The sequence below is a fragment of the Dermacentor andersoni genome, chromosome 3 (genome assembly GCF_023375885.2).
Source record: "Dermacentor andersoni chromosome 3, qqDerAnde1_hic_scaffold, whole genome shotgun sequence".
NCBI classification, from domain to species: Eukaryota; Metazoa; Arthropoda; class Arachnida; order Ixodida; family Ixodidae; genus Dermacentor; species Dermacentor andersoni.
The window spans coordinates 109,534,717-109,556,596 of record NC_092816.1 but is presented as its reverse complement, the minus strand read 5'-3'; the positions used below and the strand labels follow the sequence as shown (position 1 = coordinate 109,556,596).

General features: G+C 43.8%; 1 protein-coding gene across 3 annotated transcripts in view; it reads right to left on the bottom strand.

The window, feature by feature from the left end:
• LOC126539501 (putative RNA-binding protein EEED8.10) overlaps positions 1–21,880 on the bottom strand; it is a 59,223-nt gene that overhangs the window by 2,469 nt on the left and 34,874 nt on the right. For 2 of the 3 annotated variants that reach the window (XM_050186372.3, XM_050186380.3), the window contains 3 exons: positions 21,168–21,308; positions 10,812–10,922; positions 6,167–6,214 (listed from right to left, as the gene is read on the bottom strand). In XM_050186372.3, the coding sequence (XP_050042329.2) occupies positions 6,167–6,214; positions 10,812–10,922; positions 21,168–21,308 (300 nt within the window). The remainder of the gene's footprint in view (positions 1–6,166; positions 6,215–10,811; positions 10,923–21,167; positions 21,309–21,880) is intronic. The other variant, XM_050186385.3, reaches the window with a different exon arrangement.

Below are 21,880 nucleotides of genomic sequence, written 5' to 3'. Positions count from 1 at the left end.
TCCAGCAAATAAGAAGACAAACAAATGCACACTCCAACAAAAATTTTATGAAAGAGGGGCGGCTTATAAACCACACAAGGGAAAAGTTAAGGGCAACAATGGAACTGCAAGTGCAGTAACCTGCACACACATCACACGCAAAAACTACGACTGCAAAAAAAAAAAAAATTTAGAGATAGAAAACTGTAATATAAAGACAGGCCACTAGACAGATCACTGTCCCCTCAAGAAGATTTCCTAACATAGTGAAATTCACTATCACATAGCTTCACAAAGAGTAACACACACACACACATATATATATGACAAGTAAATTTGGATTTTACGGAGCAGCACTCGAGATGTTTATATTGTGCCTCACATGACAAACTGCTTTCTGCTTCCCAATTGTCATTTGCACGCAAGTTTCTACATTGTAATGTTATACTGCCTTTCACTTTCATGTTAAGTGGTATGTAAGTGGCCTCTTCTTTAATAAGCTCTACTAGGGAATGCACGTTTGTTCGCCCACTTCTTTGCCGGCCCAAGTACAGTAGAAACTCATTCGTACGTTTTAGAAAAAAATGGTAGAAAAAACGTAAAACGCAGGAAAACGTACGATCCGAAGTAACTAAAAAAATTTGACAGCCTCAAACATCTACGTAATGTGGAGCGTCGTGTGGATTATTCCGGCACGAGACGCCGATGCGTGTCAAGCTGGTGGGGCTTCGGCGGCCCGAGACGCATTCTGTTTTTTCCTATTTTTTACGAAGGCCATGGGAAACAAACGAAATCAAGCTGGTGGGCAATGCTGGATGCCGCGAAAGCGAAACGTGATGCCTACTAAAAGTGTGCAGTATGCTACCAATGCCACTACGCACCACATGCTGTTTAACAGATATGTGAAGGTGCTTATCACAATAGGTTTGGCGGCGATAGCTGTGAATGTGGCGTGCGACAACCCGGGCGGAGATTTTCTGGCACTGGAATAAGAAAGTGTGCATGCTGGCGTTTTCACGTGAGACGGGCGGCTATATACTGTTCTCGATCATGTGTGCCTCACGCCTTTTATTTTTCACATGGGACCTAGCGTCCGGAAAAGATATACAATCGCAGTCTGCAGCAGGGAACGGCGGCATGTTTCGGTTATTGTCTATTAAAAACGTGAGCTCTAGCTTCCTTTTGAGGTGGAGATGGAGATGCTTATCGCAATAGGATTGGCGGTGATAGGTGTGAATATGGCGTGCGACAAGCGTATTTTTGTGTTTACATGGGATCTAGCGCATGAAAAACGTATCATACGATCGCAGTTTGGTGACGTACTGAATGTTTGTGCAAAAAAATTGTGTTTTCCGGGAAGGTATGAGCTGGTAAAAAGTGAGCTTAACTCTACTGGGTCATTTCTTGTGTCCTCAATTGCAAACGCTGGCACCGCAAGAACGTACATAACGGGAACGTATCAATGAGGTTCTACTGTGTTCTGTGCCATTATATCTCACTTCAGTATCGACGTGTCCAATTTTTCCATTACACTTGCGATGGCTGCTGCAAGAGCTGAGCATATCACTGCTATGCTATGCCTTCATACAGTGCACACAAGTTTTTCAATCTCTGCAACTTTCTGCTATCACTTCCATGAGCAGAGAAGACATTTCTCTGACTAGCTGAGTTTCCAATAAGAAAAGTAAGGTTGTAATATTCTTTTATGTTCGCCTTGAAGCGCGTCTCAGGTGTCTACCAAGTTGACATTTCCAAATACCAAGTTTTCCAGGTTTTCCCTGAGTGACACAGAACTTTGTTTTATGTCAAGACGGGCTGACACCATGTCACCCGATGCTGTCCCTCTCTAGTAAGCACGGTAAAAAATTTTAAAAAGAAACGACTTAATCCAGTTTTTACAGTAAGGAGTAGTGTTTATTTTATTTAAAAAGAAAACAGAAGGGAGAGGCTAGTGCAATGCACAGAAAATAAAACTTGTTCGAAAAAAATGGTAAAGCCCATTGCGAATCAAGTCAAGCATTCTCAAATACGAATAAAAAGGAGATGCATACAGAGGCAAATATTTTCGAATATGAGGTATTGCTATCGATTGATAGCAAACTCATTGATATGAAGCTGGAACTTTGTCACAAGCAAAATTCTCTCACAGCAGCTGGATGGTCAACCTCCACTGTCCTGACATAATCTATGCCTGCGCACAATGACTCAGTATTGTGTTTCACTGCTTTAAAGAGTTTATGTTGGTTTTGATGAAGGTCACCTGCATCTCGGCATCGGCCAACACTTTGCTTTTTAAGCTCAAGCTCCTTCAAAGGAGAGGCAGCACAGTTTCTTTCCCGATTATTCCTAAATGCTACGGTCCTTTCCGTTCTCATCCTCGTTACACCACGTGTTCGCTCCACAGACAATATGAGGCATCCTCTTGGTCAGTTTTACAGTCAACACCCGATTTTTCGGGCCCCCTGGGGCCACGAAAACATGAAAAAAAAAATGAATGCATGTCTTTTATTGCCCCCAAGGGCTCAAATCACCAAAGACAAGTCCAAAAAAAGCTCTGAAGGCCTGCCAGTACACTTATTAGGCATATTGGTGCTTGTACTGTGACAGGAGATGGCGGGTGCACACGTGTATAATTAAGGAATACATACTAAGTCCTGTAGCAATTGCACTTTCTCATGCTTGTTATGCTTCACCGCAATACTTTTGCGTATGCTTCACCGCGTAACATTTTGTACTAAGGCGAAGCTACGTTTCAGGAACAGGCATTATGCAATGCACCGTGCTTTCCGAGCTTCAAAGCAAATCGCGAGGACCACAAAGGCGGAGTCGGCGCCATTGCTGACAGTGGCGAATTCTGTTAGTGAAAAACATGGTACCGAACGGCAAGCTTAACAGTGAACGTCGAAGCAACTAGGCCTAGTGTTGCTGTGATGGTAGCCACGGCTGCCAGCGGATCTGCGTGTGAGAGCGCCGGTTCGAGGCTGCGAGGTAATCGAAATGGCAGTGGTCGCTTTAATTAAAGGCACACTAAAGGCAAATAATATGTTAAGCTAAAGTGATAGATTAGTGCTAGAGAATCTCTAAGGAGTCAGTATTATCGTAAACAGAGCCTTAATAATCGAGAAATTTAGGTAAATGCAGTACATGATTAGAGACTTCCCAGGGACATTCAAGTACTTGCCCGATGACGAAAGCACTCATCAGTTAAATTTTGTCACTAGTACTCAACCACTTATTGCAAAAAACATCCTTGCATTGTATTATAAGACAAATAAAATGCTATTTGTCCAGTTTTATTTCAATTTTAGAAAACAGAACTCATTGAAATTACCCTTGACAACAACACGGGTGGTCAAAAGGTTTCGTCTTCGCTCGACTCTGCGCCCCCTACGCTTTGCTTTCATGTTTCAGTAGCTTCATTATCCCGTAGTGCTGCACTGGTTTTGCTGACTCGCGAAACTAGCACAAACTGCAAGTAGCAGAGAATTCAATTTCGATGTGATGTTGTGAGATGCCCTAAGGTCTACGCCACTTGACCAAAAAGCAGCTGTAGCGGTGAATCCACCGCTCTGTCTTGACTCGGTCGGGCGCTGTTTTATTCACCGATGGCAGCAAAGCGTGGTGATGGCATATGCAACGTCACGACTCCCCCGGTTGGGTGGCAAGAGATTTGAATTTCGAAAAAGTTATTCAGACCCTTCATATGCAATTTTCTCGTAAACTAAGTGTTTTCTTGGCACGAAACAAGCATTGCAAGGTTTCTAGAATGGTATTTAAACAGTCCGCGCCGACTAGTATTTGCCTTTAGTGTCCCTTTAATGTCATTTCAGACCTGCTGTCACGACAAAAAGTCTAGAAAATGAGACGGCCAAAGGGTCCTTGCGTCCGAAATTTCTGACATTCTTATATATTGAATCTATGGGGTACGTGTTGGTGCCGCGAAGCTGTCCGAATTATGGGGCGTCTGGAAAGTCAGTCATTGACTGTATCCAGCCGCCGACACGGCGTCAAAGTAGATTTGTTACAATTCTTCTCTGTTACTCATGATGATATGTGGTTTTTAATGGCGCAAGGGCCAGTTATGGCCAAAGAGCGCCATGACAAATGGTAATTTAAAGAATTTATTCTGAATGGCGTGGACAGTGAATTTATTATGGTAGGTGTGACATGGCTGTATAAGGGCCTAAAACTTTCGCTCTAAATGACGTAAATATATAGCTAGTAAAATAATGACACTGATTAATTATGGACATGGACGATGGCAGTTGTGTTTTGATAAAAACATAAGACCAGACAACAGTTACACTCGATCATCAAGAGGGCCCTCGAATGCAAGGGCTGGTAATCACGTGTTAAAATTTCCTGGCCAAATTATTTTCAGAATGTCGGTTTCAGCTAAGAAATCTAAAACTATTTGCAGTTTAAAAAGCGGTTCATCACTAAGAAAAAATGCAGGGTGAAGTGGTATATTTTCCCGATATGCAGAAGGGAAATACTTTTTCCTCTCTGTTTCTATTGCAGGGCACTGGATAAGAACATGGAGGACAGTCAGGCTATCGCCGCACCTACTACAAGTAGGAGGATCGCCGCCAGTCAATAGGTAGGAGTGAGTACTGTAAGTGTGTCCTATTCTTAAACGGCAAAGAAGTACTTCCTTGTACCGTGCTGTTTTGTCACTTATCCAATTCCGCAATGTTGGTTTTATAATGTGTAACTTATTCAATCTTTGTGTATCCCACTCTGCTTGCCAATGTTTCCTCAATTTACGGCGCAAAAAGGGCTTTAGGTCTGCGGCAGGAATAGGGATATTTCTATCTGTGTCGCTAAAACTCACTGACGTAGCGTTTTCATCAGCAGCTACGTTACCTTTTATACCTTTATGGCCAGGTACCCAGCATAGGATAATCGCTTGGTTGCAGATATATGCGGAGCACAACAAGCTATACAGCTCATTCAAAACGGTATTCTTATGCTTTCGTAAGCTAGTCAGGGCTCTCACGACACTTAATGAGTCTGTAAAGACAACAGCCTTAGCGACATTTCTGCGCCTTATGTGTTTAACAGCCGAAAGTATACCGTATGCTTCTGCCGTAAAGATACTGGTGTGTGGGTTTAGTGGCCCTGATGTTGAAAATGAGGGTCCGAGAGCTGCGTAAGCAACACCAGCTGGAGACTTCGAAGCATCTGTGTAATATTCGTCACAGGAATACTTCTCTTTAAGTTCAAGAAAATGAGATTGTATGTGAGCCTCAGGTGCTTGTTTGGATATTTCTAAGAAAGAGATGTCACATCTTACAGTCTGCCACTCCCAAGGCGGTGGAAGCCGTGTAGGAGCCATTAGGACATTGTGTAAAAGAGGGATCCCTGTATTTTCTGAGAGTGCTTCCAACCGGAGGGACAGAGGAGGCCTAGTGACCGGGCGGTTACGAAACAGCCTAGCAGTGGACAAGTCGCATATAGTGGAATGACAAGGATGTTTAACATCTGATCTAGCTTTCAAGGCGTAGGAGAAAGTTAAATATGTCCTTTGGTAGTGTAATGACCATTCGTTTGACTCGACGTAGAGGCTTTGCACAGGGCTAGTCCTAAATGCGCCTGTAGCAAGGCGGATACCTAGGTGGTGGATGGGATCTAGCATTTCCAAAGCGCTTGGTGCAGCAGAATTATAGACTATTGATCCGTAGTCAAGCCGTGTTAATATTAGACTTTTGTAAAGTTTTAGAAGGCACCGTCTGTCGCTTCCCCAAGATGTACGTGATAAGAGTTTCAGAAGATTCATAGTCTTGAGGCACTTTGATTTCAGATACTTCAGGTGGGGTACAAAATTAAGCTTACTGTCTAAGCTGTTACTCAAGCCAGCATTACCGCGACTTTCGTTCCCTTTCAATAAGATTACACCTAGTTTCCCTGAGTATTTCCAGACTATTCAAAATCCCTGAGAATTCCCAGTTTTCCCAGTTGGTAGACACCCTGTGTCTACTGTATGTGGTAACTCATTTTTACCGACACCAACAAAGTTTCCTGCCCAATGCTTGCCACAACCTACATTTTAAGCCTGAGAAAGTCGCAACTGTTCACTGTTGTTGCCAAAGGAGGCTTAAGCAATAAAACCTGGCCTTGTGCTTCTTTCTGATGTCATTCAAAGATAAACAATGACAAAAATACCAAACTAACGTGACACACATACCTTCGTAGCCATCCAGATCTCCATCCCAGTCATGGTCATCATCATAAGCTACAAGAAGGACAAGCAGTATTAGGTGGGATGGCAAGAAATAAGCGCGTACAGGTGAACCTCTTCAAATGACAACGTTGCATTGGACCCGCAAATACCTTTGTTATATCTGGTATTCATTATGCAAAATGAAAAAAAATTCACAATCAGGTCTATGCAAATACATGTAAATGGCGTGCCTACGGTGGGCCCGCAGAAGGTCTCTCGTGGATTTTTATAACCTGTTGATGTCTTGCACTGCTGATATGAGGCAGGGGGCAACCATAAATTACACAGCACTGAAAGCTGGGCGAGTTAGTGGCACGGTCAAAATGTAGCGAGCACAAAGAACAAAGGACACAAGTAATTTCCAAATATACACATAAATTACATACAAATGCTTTACACCACCACGAATACACAAACATGTTATTAGAATAAAGCTTTATCTGTGCAGCCATGACCATGCTTTAGCGAAGCAACATTCAAGACAAAGCCTCGCGCTTCCACATGCAGGCATTCCCAAGGTGGAACAGCATCTGTTAGGCAACTTGCATGGACGGTGGCACCAGGCTTCCCTCTAAGTATTACTGTAGAAAACTCGGAGAATGACGCCAATAAAGCTGGCCTTCTTTTACCAGTGGCTGAAACAAGCACTTGCTATTTCTTCCAAGCCACAGCTAATCCAAATTTGTATGGGATTACATGATAGCGCCTGCTCCTGGTTTGTTTTTGTGCTACCACCGTTGCATGCATTCTTGTTCTCTTGACAGCAGTATGGCAAATCAAAGCAGAAAGTCGAAGTCCTTGTTTGGAAGACAAGGCATATATTGTCAGAAAATTCACAAGTGGCAAAAAAAAAGCAGATGTTGCATCAGGATTCGGCATCCCATCCACGCCACCGGTCCCGAACCGACTGGGTAGGCTTAACCAGCGCCGCTTTGTAAATGTCTGTGACCAAAGTGGCGGCTTCTGGCCAAGTAAACCAAGTTTTCTTTGTAGCTGCTCTAGGGCACTCAAAAAGCCAAGGAATCACCTCGACAACAGATGTGACAGCAGCACCGGCAACAGCCCCGAATGGCAGCAACTTTGTTCGTGGCCACCATGTTTACAACATAACAAATGCGCCGATCAGTCCGAAAAATTAAGCGACATCACACACGGTGGCTGAAATTTCAGTCGCCATTATTTGCATTGATGCTATGGAGTAGGTGGCAGTGCCACAGGAAATTCGGAATAGTTGAGCATGTCCGAAAATCATGCAGCAGCAATCGAAAATTGCTGCTTAACAAGATTGTTTGCATGTCTTGTGAACTGTGTTGTTGTGGAGTTTGATTGTATGGTATATAAGTTTATGTGCTTGTATATTTGAATGTGAAGACCATCTTTTATTTTCTCATTTGGTTCTATATTTATGCTCGTTAACTTCTTTCTTTTTCTTTTTAGTTTTGCAGAAATCAGTTCCTGAGGTTTTGCTAAACAGATTACCAATGGCTTTTATTGCTCTGTATACCACAGAAGAAGAGTTTCCTGTTCATTTTTCAAGGGGATGCAATAAAAGAAGATTGCTTGTTAAAAAGGGCCATGATTACTGTCGGTTACAGCATAAATAACATGATTATTACGATGCCTCGCTCATAATAATCCCGAATATAATGACCTATCGGTTATATTGATAATATTTCTGAGCATTTACGATTTTCTGATCTTACCTACAGTCACCGACCGATTTTTCGGACATGCCCTAGAATTTGGAAGCCTTCGCAGTACTGCCACGTACCCCATAGTCAATGCATAATAACGTCACAAATTTCGAATGCAGAGACCCTTCACCGTCCAATTTTCCGGACTTTTTGCCATGACCACAGGTCCGAAACAGCGTTATCCAAAACACCACCATTTTGATGATCTCGTCACTTCGAACAGGCGCTCTCGAAGGCTGATCCGCTGGCAGCCGTAGTCACCACCACGGCAACTCTAGGCCTACCTGCTTCGATGTTCGCTACCGAGCTTCTTGCTGTTCGGTGCCACGTTTTTATGCGAAGCATACTAGCCACACAACCACGCTCTTCCTTGCTGCGCTGCGCGCGGCCGCGTAGCTACCATATGACGTCATAACAGCTGCAAAAGCGGAGGCTCAACTTGTGCGCTCGCTTGCGGCCGCGTAGCTACATAGCCGGGTCTCAGCTCGTGCGCTCGCCCGCGGTCGCACAGATGGTACTACGGCCTAACTCCCGCTCCTCCCGCTAGGGCACTGACGTCACAACAGCTGCAAGCCGGGCTCAACTCTTGCAAGATGGGCTGGGTGGGAATCGAACCAGGGTCTCCGGAGTGTGAGACGGAGACGCTACCAGTGAGCCACGAGTACGATGCTTCAAAGCGGTACAAAAGCGCCTCTAGTGAATGCGGTGTTGCCTTAGAAACGAGTTGTTTCTAAGGCTCAGGCGTGCGTCACTTGCTCAGGCGCACATTTCGTTGCCGCGCCGAAGGCTGCGTTGCTCGACGCTCACCGCGTCCAATGCGGGGGCGCATAGTCGCTGCACCGTAGCCCATTGTCTTACACCCCTTGGCAGGTCGACGGGAACGCTGTCGCGTTCCACTTTTGAAGGCGAAGCAGAGTAACGCATGAGTTGTTTCTTCGTCTAGCCGAACCAAATATAGCCAAGCAACAGCACTTCACCAGGCTAAACAGTGGTTCAACAACTAAAATAAAGGCTAGTATGCTTCGCATCCTGGGCTTAACCTTAGCTAAGCCACAGCCATTTTTTTCATTGAAAGAATTCACCATTGTCACCAATGGCACTGACTCCGCCTTTGTAATCCTCGCCAATGGCTTCGCGGCTCGGAAAGCACGACGCATTGCATATGCCAGTTTACAAAAGTCAGATTCGCGTCGATACAGCAGGGTTAAGCGGTGAAGCACGCATGAAGTATTGCGGTGAAGCATACAAAGAGTGGGAAGGGGCAATTGTCACGGGACGCATTATGTATTCCTTAATTATACACATGTGCACTCGCCATCTCTTGCCACACTACAAGCACCGATATGCCTAATAAGTGTGCTGGCAGGCCTTCAGTTATTTCGGACGTGCCTGTGGCGATTTGAGCCCTTGGGGGCAGTAAAAGGCATGCATTAATTTTGTTCTGATGTTTTCGTGGCCTCACGGGAGTCCGCGAAAAATCGAATGTTCAGTGCATTTAAACTGCATCCGACTGTAACAAACATTTTCTTTGAAGCACTGCACTGTTACAACAAACACTTCAAACCCGATAAATGCAAAAAGAGAATGCACACAAAGTAATAATTATATCAAAATAAGCCTTCCAAAGCACAAAAGCACTACCAGACTGGGCACACAAAGTGGGCGCTCTGCTCCAGTTCAACCACAATGAAGATGTGACCTCAGAGGTGAGCAAACGAGCGTCTTGCATGAATTTTGAAATCCATGCAACGCCAGCTCAGGCATTGGAATCATTGCTGTCGATATTCACAGGACCTAAACACAGCACCTGCCTGAATGCGGACGAATTTACCGCTATCAGGCAAAGGTGTACGAGGTTGGCAGTTACTTTATGCCATTATGAGAAGATCGGGAGTCACAATGACGTACTACCGTTCAAACTTCATACATTTTAGGCTGAAGAGGCACAAAAAACACAACTCCACGTCTCACAGTTTGTTCTACCTTGTCTGGCTAATGCGCCGCCTTGATAGCAAAATGATGAGACAGAAAAATTATGACATGAAGCAGTAGTTTACGCTTCCAGCTAACTAGGATTTTTTGCTCTCATATCCAGAACCCATTCAAAACCCAGATATGACAAGCTCTCAAAAATAAAAAATACGGTGGGGTTCAGCCTGTGCTTGCAGTCTCAAAATGAAGGATGATTGGAACTACATGCCATTTTGACATAGCTACGAGGCAGGATTTAGTGGTTTAGAGTGATGTTATGTATGAATCAGTTTTTTTTCTTTCTTCTTCTTCTCTTTAACTAAATTTGCAGCTAGGTGCAGAGAGGTGCCGGGAACAAAAATTAAGACTCTGAAATTAAATTCTCAAGCCAAACTGCTGTTGAATTGTAACTACAGACGCCAGTCTCTGTGTCATTAGTTTACGCACATTTTGAAAGTCAAGTCCCCACATAAAGAACCGCTAATTTAACGAACAAGTTACACATAACTATCGCATTTGTAACAAAGAAGTTCGACTGTACTTTATGCGGTCAGTTTATAGCAATGCTTACTATGAAAATCTGACCTGGTTAAAATGACAAAATGACATATTATTGTAAACAGGCTGATGAAATGCTGTAGGCAATGCCCAATAGTAAAATTCTTCTAGAATTTTTGGTGTGGCTGTCTAACATATCAGCATTTTCTACCATGGAAAGCGAAGGGGTTCATTTAAAAGCACCACTTTAGTTAACTGTATGCCACATGCTGCAAATTTAAATATATTATAATGGAGCTCAAGAAGGCCTAATTTTGAACAAGACGCAGACCATCACTCTTATGCTGCTGATGTAAAATTTCACACAGCCGATGCGGACATACCCTGCTGACTGTACTGTTAGACTTAAAGAAAAAAAGAAAAAACTAAAAAACACAGTTGCTTACCCATGCGTTCCAGCCTGTCTGGCCTGTAGAGCTCTACGCAAAAATTATGCCGATCAATCTTTAGCTTGCTCGTTGGATCCAGGTAAAGATGGTTGGGTTCCACAAGTGTGCCTGTAAATGAGCAAGAGGATGGCACAACATTGCTTAGCAGCTCTTAAAATGCAAAAGCATTTACATCTGTGTCTTAAATGCAGCATCAAAATGCTGTCCAGCTAGAAAAATGTATTCCCTTGTTACATTTTGTGGCTTTCTCCTTGAACAGCGAAACTTTGTCCAGCCAAACCTTACTAACATGAAAAAAAATTTAATTATGGGGTTTTACGTGCCAAAACCACTTTCTGATTTTGAGGCACGCCGTAGTGGGTGACTACGGAAATTTCGACCACCTGGGGTTCTTTAACGTGCACCTAAATCTAAGTACACGGGTGTTTTTGCATTTCGCCCCCATCGAAATGCGGCCACTGTGGCCGGGATTCGATCCCGCGACCTCATGCTCAGCAGCCCAACACCATAGCCACTAAGCAACCACGGCGGGTTTACTAACATGAAAGAACTGCAATGATTTAGTGGGCAACTCTTCAAGTTTCTTTCAAAAAGAAAAGGGGGTGGGACAGGGTGAATGCAACTAATACGGTTGATAGATTTTTCAGTAGAAAGACAATGTTCCCATGTGTAATAAACTGAACTTGTCAAGCATGGCTGCGGCAAATTTTGCCATGCATACTGAAGTCAGACTGCATGTGTCAACTAATCAACTAAATAAATTGTCAGCATCATTTCAAAAAAGAAATTAAGGGTTCCATACTTTCCATGTTCCAACAACAAAAGTGAAATATCAACACGAGAGAGAGAGGGTGTAGAAAGGAAAGGAGGCTAACTAGAGGTACTTCTGGTTGGCTACTCTGTACATGGAAAAGGGTGAATGGACATAAAACAAGAGACGGACAGAGCATAAGGGGGAGAAAGAGAGACCAGCACCGAACAAATTAAACTGCCTAGAGTATTAGACATAAGAAACAAGAGGGCTGCCAACCCAAATGAGCTCAACGAAATTGTCACAGCAACACTTATGCTCTAGCACACCACATTTTTTACCATGCAAATCAGCCTGAATACATATTGTTAGGTTCCTTTCTTTATTAGCAGATGCAAATGCCTGACTGCTCAAAAACTATCCCTTGGCCAAGCCCATTTGGCTATGGCATATAACCTTTGAACCAGCTGTTAAGCTTACAGTGTAGTACATAATTAGTCATCTTTCTTGGCAGTAACAAAGCAATTGTATTCTTAGAGAGTGGCAATGCTGCTATTCTGTGTATTATTTATCGATATTTGCTCCATAGTCACTAGAGAGAGAGTCCCTTTTACATTTCCAGCCATTTGTATACTGCAGAAGTGGAAAGCAGGTCAACCTTCTTTTTTTCGAAACAGTTGGTGGAAAAGTGCTTTCTTGTCTTATGTAGGTCCTTGGCACAATTTCAATTGTCGTCTGGTCACCATAGTACGATCGTTTTGTGCTACACTATGCACAATTTATTTATTTTTCTCCTTAAAAAAAGATTGCTAACATTTGCATTGCTGCCATTACGAACTTCGCAAACTGCTTGCTTACATGAGTTACTCCTGTCTCAGGGCGCAAAACAAGCAGGCCTTTACTCGACTTCATTGCAGCATTCAAAAATGATACACAGAAGCGAATGGGAACAGTGCAGCATTGCATCATTTTAGGGTTCCCTCCAACAGAAAGTGAAGTGGTGCAACTGTAGACCTTCACGGAAAACTTCATGCAAGGGCTACTATGCTGTTCGCACTGAACTTGGAGACACCGTGGCGAGTTTTCTTTGAGAGCATTTTGCACAAGTTTTCCCAGTAACGGTAAATTCGTTGAAAATGTGATGGAATTCACTTATAAGTGCATCACTTCATGAAGCGAAAAGGCCACAGATTAGAATTTTTTTTAGCACTCTGTAATGACTGTGACAAAACAACAACTAGCTGGGACAAATTTATAGCATGTTGACCACCACGGTCTGTGAACACAGTGAAAAAAACTGAAGCTGCAATAAACAGCCGACCATCAAAGTGAGTTAATGGCTGGCAGTAAGTCAAGGATGCCTACCAGCCAGCTATGCAATGATCAGTATGCGTGCATTTTGAGTGCTCTGTACATGTTGCTTGTTTCCCAAGGACAGTGTTGCACATATCTAGTCCTGCATAACAAACGCCTTGAACATCACCGATGACAATGCACTGTCGAATGCCAAAAGCAACTAGCAGCCGTAGACGAACAAGAATCGTGATGGTTCTGACTAGTCACACATACGGTTTTTCCCTCCAATGAAAAATGAGCAAATTGACCAAATAAAGTTTGTTCTCAGTTAACTGCATTGCATTTTTTCTCAATTTCATTCTATTTTAAAGCAAATGACAACTGACCAGAACGTGTCATAAGATATTGGGTGAAATTAAAAAAAGGAAAATGCTTAACATTGGTAGGCTTGAACGAAACATTTATGGTTTAAATAGGAAATATACATTCAAATCGGCACAGAAAGCCGTGAGAAGCTGCATGCTGCAAGACCGAACTATGGAACTTTGTATGAGCAATGGAGCCCCACCACATAGCCACACATTGGTGTACACGTGCAGATCTAGGTTTTTTCCAAGGGGAAGTCCGACTTTGAAATGGCAATTGATGATGATAATGGCAGGTTATATTCAGTAATCATTAAACACATCTTGTCCCTCAAGAGCAAAATAATGCAAGAATTGGGAAAAAGGAATTCCTGAGTTTGTCATGCACCATACACTGGCATTGCACACGTCAGGACATCCCCTCCTGGATCCGCATCCGCAAATGTTGGTGTATGCAAGTTAAGTGTTAGTATGGGTGAGCACAGTGTTTGTTTAAAAATCCATTCATAGTATTTTATAGGCATTGATGCTTTTCTCTATGCGTATCGTCATATAACAAGAACCATGAGAAATTCCAGCACTACTGCAATTTCCCACCAGTTTCTACCCACAGGTAGGTGTAAAAGTCTGCGCAAAAGCATCGTTTCATGTTCTAGACATTGACAGGGCCTGCCTCATGGCTTAACCTGGAATTTACCAGAGCAGTTTAACAGGAAATCACAGAAGCATGCACATGTTGTTGGAGAAATAATCCAACAATTCAGGAATAATCATACAATTCAAGATTGCTTTAAAGGGCCCCTCACCAGGCCCCATAGCAAATTTTGGTTATATGCTGAAAGTTGTTACGTGTCCTCTTGGGAGCGTTAGGCCGAAAAATTTTTCAAATCGGCTCATTAATAGCTGAGACAGAAATATTTCAGTGCCGCGAACCCATGATTTCAGGAGGCGAGCTCCGCTGCATAGCGAGACACTCTCTCCACTCACCCCGTCTAGCCTTTGCAAGCGAAATTCCTTCCCTGCATTCTTCCATACCGGACCTCGAGGATCATGTGACGCATACGTCATGGGCCCTGCCTTCAATTTTTTTTTCTCCTTGCTTTTCTTTTTATCTTTTTTTTTTTTTCGGCGCTGCGCACGAGCTGTTGTGATTTTCTAGTTTCGCTCAGCGCACAATTTTGCGCGCTGTGCACAAGGACACATGACTAGCGGTATAATTCAGTGCTACACGAATACTGAGGCAGGACAAGCGGACTGCAGAGCATGATCACGTGCTGGAACACGGTAGAAAATGGCATAGTTTCGGTACCTGTGCAAGTCACTGCACGACTGTGGAAACAAGCAGACGAAGCGGAAGTACATCTCTCTTGCTTTGGTGTGAAGTAAAACAAAAAAACACGCAGAAATTCTGTTTGTGTGTTTTATTCTTTCTTTAAACTTCAATTCATCAATTCAAGCAACAGATCACATTCATAACAGATGGTGCCTTGAACAATTCTCGAAGTCAGGTGTCACCACGAGCAACGTCACTCTGTGGACCCGAGTACCTAGGCGCAGGGATGTGAGCATGTCTCCATCCGGCTTGGAGCGCAGCGGCCGCGAGGAGAAGGGAAAACGGTGTTCGGATTTAAATTTCAGACCTTTCCGCGGCGCATAGCGATGTAATTCTTTGCAAACACAATCGTTGGCACGCATTGTATGCTCTGCGCTTGTCAGCTCAAAATGGCCAGACCTGGTGAGGGGCCCTTTAATGAATCAACACTTGTCCTTGGCTTTGCTCCCTTGTTAGCATTCAATCACTATCACGCTTTTTCCAGCATGCGTCTACATAAACATGGTCGTGCCTACAGATTCAAAAATTCTTAGTGAATGTGTCCCCCAATGTTTTCTGCATTACTGCTTCAGGATTGAGCATTCTGGACGGTAAGCTCTTCATACAGTAAATACGATAGGTACCGTAAAAATTGGTTGTCTGTCCCTTTAGAGCCAGGGTTTGACCTCTGTTCTGGATTGAGCTATATTCTGATTCACGTGGTAATAAGCTCCATTAAGCCACATTTTGAGCCATATTAACAGGTTTTCCATGCATCTGCAAAGCAATTCCTAAAGCTAAAGAATGTCTTTCAACAAACATACCCTATGCTACTTTTTGTTAGTGAAGAATATGATAACTTATATTGTCGACTTTTGTTAATTCGACCCGGATCGGACCGATGAAACTAGTCAAATTAAGAGCTAGGTTGAATTAAATAAGAAAGAAGAAAAATTGCTGTGGTTGAACAGCGTTAAAAAAAGTTTGGCAAGTGATATCACGGTTTTGCTTGCTTTAGGAAAGGACATAGACACTGCTCAGCGCCATCAGCATCTACAATTGCACCACAAGACAACACACAGATGCTGCTGCACCGAGCAAATCGACCTTCACACTGCGTCTCGCTTCAACATGAACTAAGCGTCGAAAGCACAGCGCATACGACGCTACCAGTACTCAGTGCACTTTGTACACACTGCAGATCGCTTTCAAGATATGGGCACCCACACAGCGTATGCAGCAGCTGCCGGCAGTGGCAGGCTAAGTCCCAGTTTGACCTTGGCTGAGTTTGAAGGTCAGATTTACAGAACCAGGCATTTTCTGGGTTTGTACCTGAAGTAGCAGAGTCGCTCTAAAAAAACTCGAAACATACTGCTGGTTTATGTGGCAGTATTTGCCCCCACTCAAACACAACTCCAAATTTAATGCGCACCAATTTATTATGGTTCAAAGTAGAAAACTGAAGTAAGAATTAACATTAGAGCTCCAAAACAATGTAGAAATTGAATGCGCACCCAACCTCTAGCAAGAAAAAGATGGCACCTCAGTTTCTGGCAATAAGAAAAAGGTGACACCTGCGAACCTTAACTTCAGAAAATTGAAATTTATTTACTTGATGTCCACTGTCGTCCCTCAATTTTTCGCAGTCTATGAACAACCAGAACATGGTCTTCCATACAGCCCACAGCATGTCTGATAATCTTCCCTTACCAAACGACTCCGCAATAATCGCAAACAGGATGGTGGCCCACACCTAGATTAACCACTTCACTTGTTTGTCCTATGATGAACACAATTCTCCGAAACGCCAAGAACACATGATGTGGTTTGTTGATGCTGGTTTAACATGTAAAATAATTATCATTTTAATGTGCTTTTGTAATCTGACTGAAAGTGGCGTGTCGTCGTCGTGATGCTATGCAAGCACTCGTTCTGTCGCCATCCATGGTCGCCATCTTGTGACGGCAATGAATGCTGGCTAGGCTGGCTCTGACGGGAGACTGTTGCGAATGCAGTTTTGGTTCTAGTTCCATATCGGATTGAACTGCCCAAGCAATTTTCCAGTAAACATTCCTGCAGAAATTGGGTGAATACTGTAATATTTTATTGAAAGCTAGCGTATAAAGGGCCCCACACCAGGTCTGACCATTTTGAGCTGAGAAGTGCAGTGCATACAAAGTGCACAAACGATCATGTCTGCTAAATACAGTAGAACCTCGTTTGTAAGTTCTGGGGAAAAAATGCAAAAAACGTACTAACTGCGAAAACGTACAATCCGAAATAACTAAAAAAAGTTTGACAGACTCAACTATTGATCTACGTAATGTGAAGTGTTGCACGGATCGTTCCGGCACGAGACGCCGACGACGTGTGTCGAGCTGGTAGTGCTCCGGCGACCAGAGATGCGATTTGTTGTTTTCCTATCGCATGATATATTAAGAGGGCGACAGGAAACCAAAACGAAATCGAGCTGGTGGGCAGCACCGTACGCCGCTGAAGCGAAATGTGATGCCCACGTCATGCCATCTGCAGCAGGGAACGGCAGCGCACTTGGATTATCGCCTACTAAAAGCGGGCAGTACGCTACCAAGACCACTACACACCACACGCTGCAAAACACATAGGTGAAGCTGCTTATCACAATAGGTTTAGTGGCGATAGCTGTGAATGTGGCATGCGACGACCTGGGAAGAAATTTTCTGGTACTGGAATAAGAAACTCAGCGCGCCGCCATTTTCATGTGAAATGGGCGGCTACATACTACCATATTTACTCGCACAATGATCGCACTTTTTTGTCAGAAAAAATTGACGCAAATTCAGAGGTGCGATCATTACGCGAGTTAAATTTCCCGCGAAAAGACAAAAAAATTTTTTTTGGCCTGCATTTGCTGCGGGATGCGGGTGCGGGACACCAAAACAAAAATGGCAGGCCAAAAAATGGCAAGCCGAACGCGCTGAACGCGATTTTTTTTTTTCTTCTCGGGAGTACATTACGTGCATTGAAACAGTTTCTTCCGTATCAGTAATGAATAATAACGTTAATATCGGCAAATTTGCAGCAATAACGTAGCCATGTCCACTTTGAGTGGACAGAAACAGATGGGCGCGCTTAGCTGCAAGTGACATAGAAACGCGTGGGTGGTGTGCTGCAAAAACTGCGGCATCTGTCTTCACTACTATCTTAATACGGCACGTTTCCGCTAAGGGTGGACGAATATCTTAGCTGTGTTACAAGCATCGGTGTATGAATAGGGTACACTTTTAACGTATCAGTGTAAACATGGCTACTATCATTGCCGTGCGCGATTTGTTGCATGCCCACAAGTGGAGATGAAAAGAATTGAAAGGCGCCTTTTTCGTTTTTGCTGACCACAACCATTATAAAGCCTACCCATAATAAAGGCAAGTTTGGTTGTACCTCTTTTTGTTATGGAAGTGCGGAAAGTGATGAAAGTAATGAAATGAGGCATCGACTTAAGAATGTTTGGTGCGTGCAGACCGCTTGGTTTGTCTTGAGTCGTTCGCGTAGCATTCAACAGATGGTAAGTGCGACCATTATTAGCTAGACTTGGCACACGACATATCGCTGCGGCAAGTTCGGGGTGCGATCATTACACAGGAAATTAAAAAAATCTAATTTTGACGACAAAATTCAGGGTTCTGATCATCAAGCAAGTGCGATCATTATGCGAGTAAATATGGTGTTATCGATCGCAGGCACGCCTTGTGCCTTTTCTTGTTCGCATGGGATCTAGCAGTCGGAAAACGTATACGATTGCAGTCTGCAGCAGGGAACGGTGGTACGTTTTGGTTATCACCTATTAACCCTTTGAGGGTCGATTTTTTTCGCCATATGCAACTGCCCAGGGTCGATTTTTTTTATTGCAGATTCCAATTTTTCTGCGGGACCTATTTCAAAAACATTTCCCATAATCTTTCTAAGGTGACTGTAAAGTGAGAAAAAATATTTTTCGTTGGTATATATTTACTGTTTATTCATGAATAACAACAATAAAAAAAGCAAATAAACTTATAAGAATTAAAAATGTGATGCACTGTAATACACATAAGGCTTAGAAAATGAGCACACGAGAATACTTCACACGTGTCAAATGTTCCTGCTCTTACACTGATATTTACGTCCATAGCGTAATCGAACTGTGTAGGTGAGCACACTCAAGAAAACTGTGGTTGTGTGCCCGTCAAAAAAGCAAAACGTGTGCCAAACTTCCGCTAATCATCTTATCGTCAACCTGAGGCAATTAGTTATCGCTAGTCTCCAAAAAAAGAAAAGGAAAGGAAACACATGCACAGCGGCATCCTTCCTATGCACGCCCCTGTGAGCACTAAACAAGCGAGAAGCAGGCGGTAGCCTTTTGAGCGATTAGTAACAAGATAGCCATCAGTTTTGTGAGCCCAAGAAGCCAAAACCGCCCGCGTAACAAAACCCAAACCGCCGCCTGCCTGTGCACGCAGTAGTTATAGACGCGCCGGAGCAAACTAGCTCTAAAACAAACTGTGCAACGAAAACCGAGAAAGGGAGGTGCGAGAAAAAAATTCCCTGTATTCCCACATAGTGGCACCACATGCCAGAAAAGAAAAAGTTAGGCAGTTGGTGCACGTATTAAAGGTATAGACAGCGCCTTAAATATACGGCATCAACCATTTTAAACTTGTTTGCAGCACCGTATATTTATGTCACTGACCCTCAAAGGGTTAAAAGCATGCACTACGCTTCCGACGGCATCATGCGCTCTGAAACAGATAGCCGAAGATGCTTATCGTAATAGGATTGGCGGTGATAGGTATGAATGCAGCATGCAACGACCTCGGAGAAGATTTGCTGGTACCGAAATGAGAAACTGAGTGCATGCCGGCGTTTTCACGTGAGACGGGCGGGCGAGTATCGCAGTGAAGCTGCTGCGGCAGGCGGCTATATACTGTTCTCAATTGCACGTACCCCGCACATTTTCTTGTTTACATGGGATCTAGCGGCCGGAAAATGTATCGTACGATAGCAGTGTGGCGACGTACTGAACGTCGGTGCCGAAAAATCATGTTTTCCGGGAACATTTGAACCGGTAAAAAAATGAGCTTAACTCTAGTGGGTCATTTGTGGCATTCTCGTTGCGAACGTTGGAGCCAAGAACACATCAATGAGGTTCTACTGTATACAACGCTACGCACCACAGAAAGAGCTGAAATTTCAAACCAAAGGCTGTTTGCTGTTCTCCTCACGGGCAATGCGCTCCCAGCTGGAGAGGTGACGTACATGCGCAAGTAAGCCTAAGTACATGTATATGCTGTGACGTCACTCATAGTGACACGTGGCTTCAAGAAATATTCAAGGCAACATCTGTCATTTGTGTAATATGTTGCTTGAAAAGAGAAATTAGAGCATAGAGAAATAATAGACACAGAAACCAAATGTCTGCATGTTTTTGTTTTAGTTCGCACCACAGCAAGAGAGATGTACTTCTGTTTCATCCACTTGTTACCATGTCGTGCAGTCGGGGGTGGAGACTCCAAAACTAAGTCATTTTCTACCATGTTCCTGCGAGGGATCATGCTCTGTGAGCCATTTGTGTCTGCCACAGTATTCGTATAGCAAAGACTTATACTGCTAGCCAGGTGTTGTGCACAGCGCAATAAATTGTGGGCCGCGCAAAGCAAGAGATACACAACCGCTCGCACAAGGGACCGTACTGTCAGCGGAGGTGCACTGCGCAGCAAGAATAGTAAGGAAAAAGAAAGAAAGAAGGCGGCGCACGTGCTGTACGCGTCACGCGATCCTCCGGCTCCTTCACGAGAGAATGCAGGGTTGTAATTTCACTTGCAGAGGCTAGCCATCAAGTCGAAAGAGCGTTACGTTGGCGGTGACACTCAGCTCCTGAAATTATGGGTTCACAGCACTGAAGTATTTACATCTCGGCTATTAATGAACCAATTTGAAAAATTCTTGTGGTAGAATGCTGCCTAGAGGGCACATAACAACTTCCAGGGTATAACTGAAATTTTCTATGCGGCCTTGTGAGGGGCCCTTTAAAGGTAGCATTGAAATTTTACTGGGACAGGCCGAAAATATGTATTTTCGACAGAAGATGATGTGTGTTGGGTGCATTCACTATACCCCAAGCACTGCCAAGGCTGATGCAGTGGCTAATGAAGTCACTACTGCGGTTTTCACTGGTGTTATACGTGCTTGCATGATGACCAGATCAGCCAAGTTCTAATTATCCGGCGAAGGCTGATTTCAGGATCAAAATAATAAAAGTTTCGTCCTATAGAAATGTATGGGCACCGGCAGGGACCTTCGGTCGAGATTGACTTGAACAAAAAGCCAAATTAACCAAAATCGAATCGAAAGTTTACTGTACTAAGACACTCGAAAGCATTTACAGTAAAAAGCAAAATTTTTTGCCTGCCTTGGCTTGCGATTATATTAACGCCCATAGAGATTACCAAGAGTTTCCTTAGAGAAACATAAAAGGGTATTTGATATTTCAAAGTTGAGCAATGATTCATATAAAACTCCATAATTAATTGCGTACAGAATGAATCTGTCACTGTGCATGCACCGGGCCTCAAAAGATGGAAGAGCCACGGGTAGCAGGAGAGTGCACTCACCACCTATGACGATGGTCAGCTCATTTGACCGCTCGCCTACAGTATTCATGGCACCAGTTACAGCTGCGTTGGTCACAAGCTCACAGCCACTGACGTCAAGCAGCCTCAGATCACGACACAGTTCAACGAGAATCAGCACACCTGTCAACGACAGAATTGGAGCATGGTGTTAGGCAGCTGCACAAATACACTGCACTTTTCATGCAGTTCTACAGAAGAAATGGTCTTTGCCATGTCATGCACTTCGCTGCATAACAGGTCACAGGAAGCATAACAATGTGTATACAGTCCACGCCATTGCAACGGTTCTGCATAAAACATACTTTTGGATATAACGGACTGCTCTGTTCCCTTAGTTTGGTCTGCCTATATTATCAATGCAACCAATTCCGCTTTTAATGGATACAGCTATAATGGACCATTGGCTACAACAGGTAAATTTTTTCCTGGTGGTGTAAATACAACGTGTTTTACTGTAGTGACGCGTGTATGTGGCAGAGCACTGCATGCGGAAGTGCACTGTGGTTTGCCCTGCGTTGAAGCAGGGCAAACCCACAGCAGGTGGGGGATGTCGGCTTCAGCATTGCGTGACTTGCAGACTGGTCACCCAGGGCGGGGATATAACTGGTGAAAGTGCAGCCACTTCCGAGTCAGGGGAGGAGTGAGGGCAACCGCGACCCAGATCCTCTGAAGTGCAACCTCCTCTGCACGGG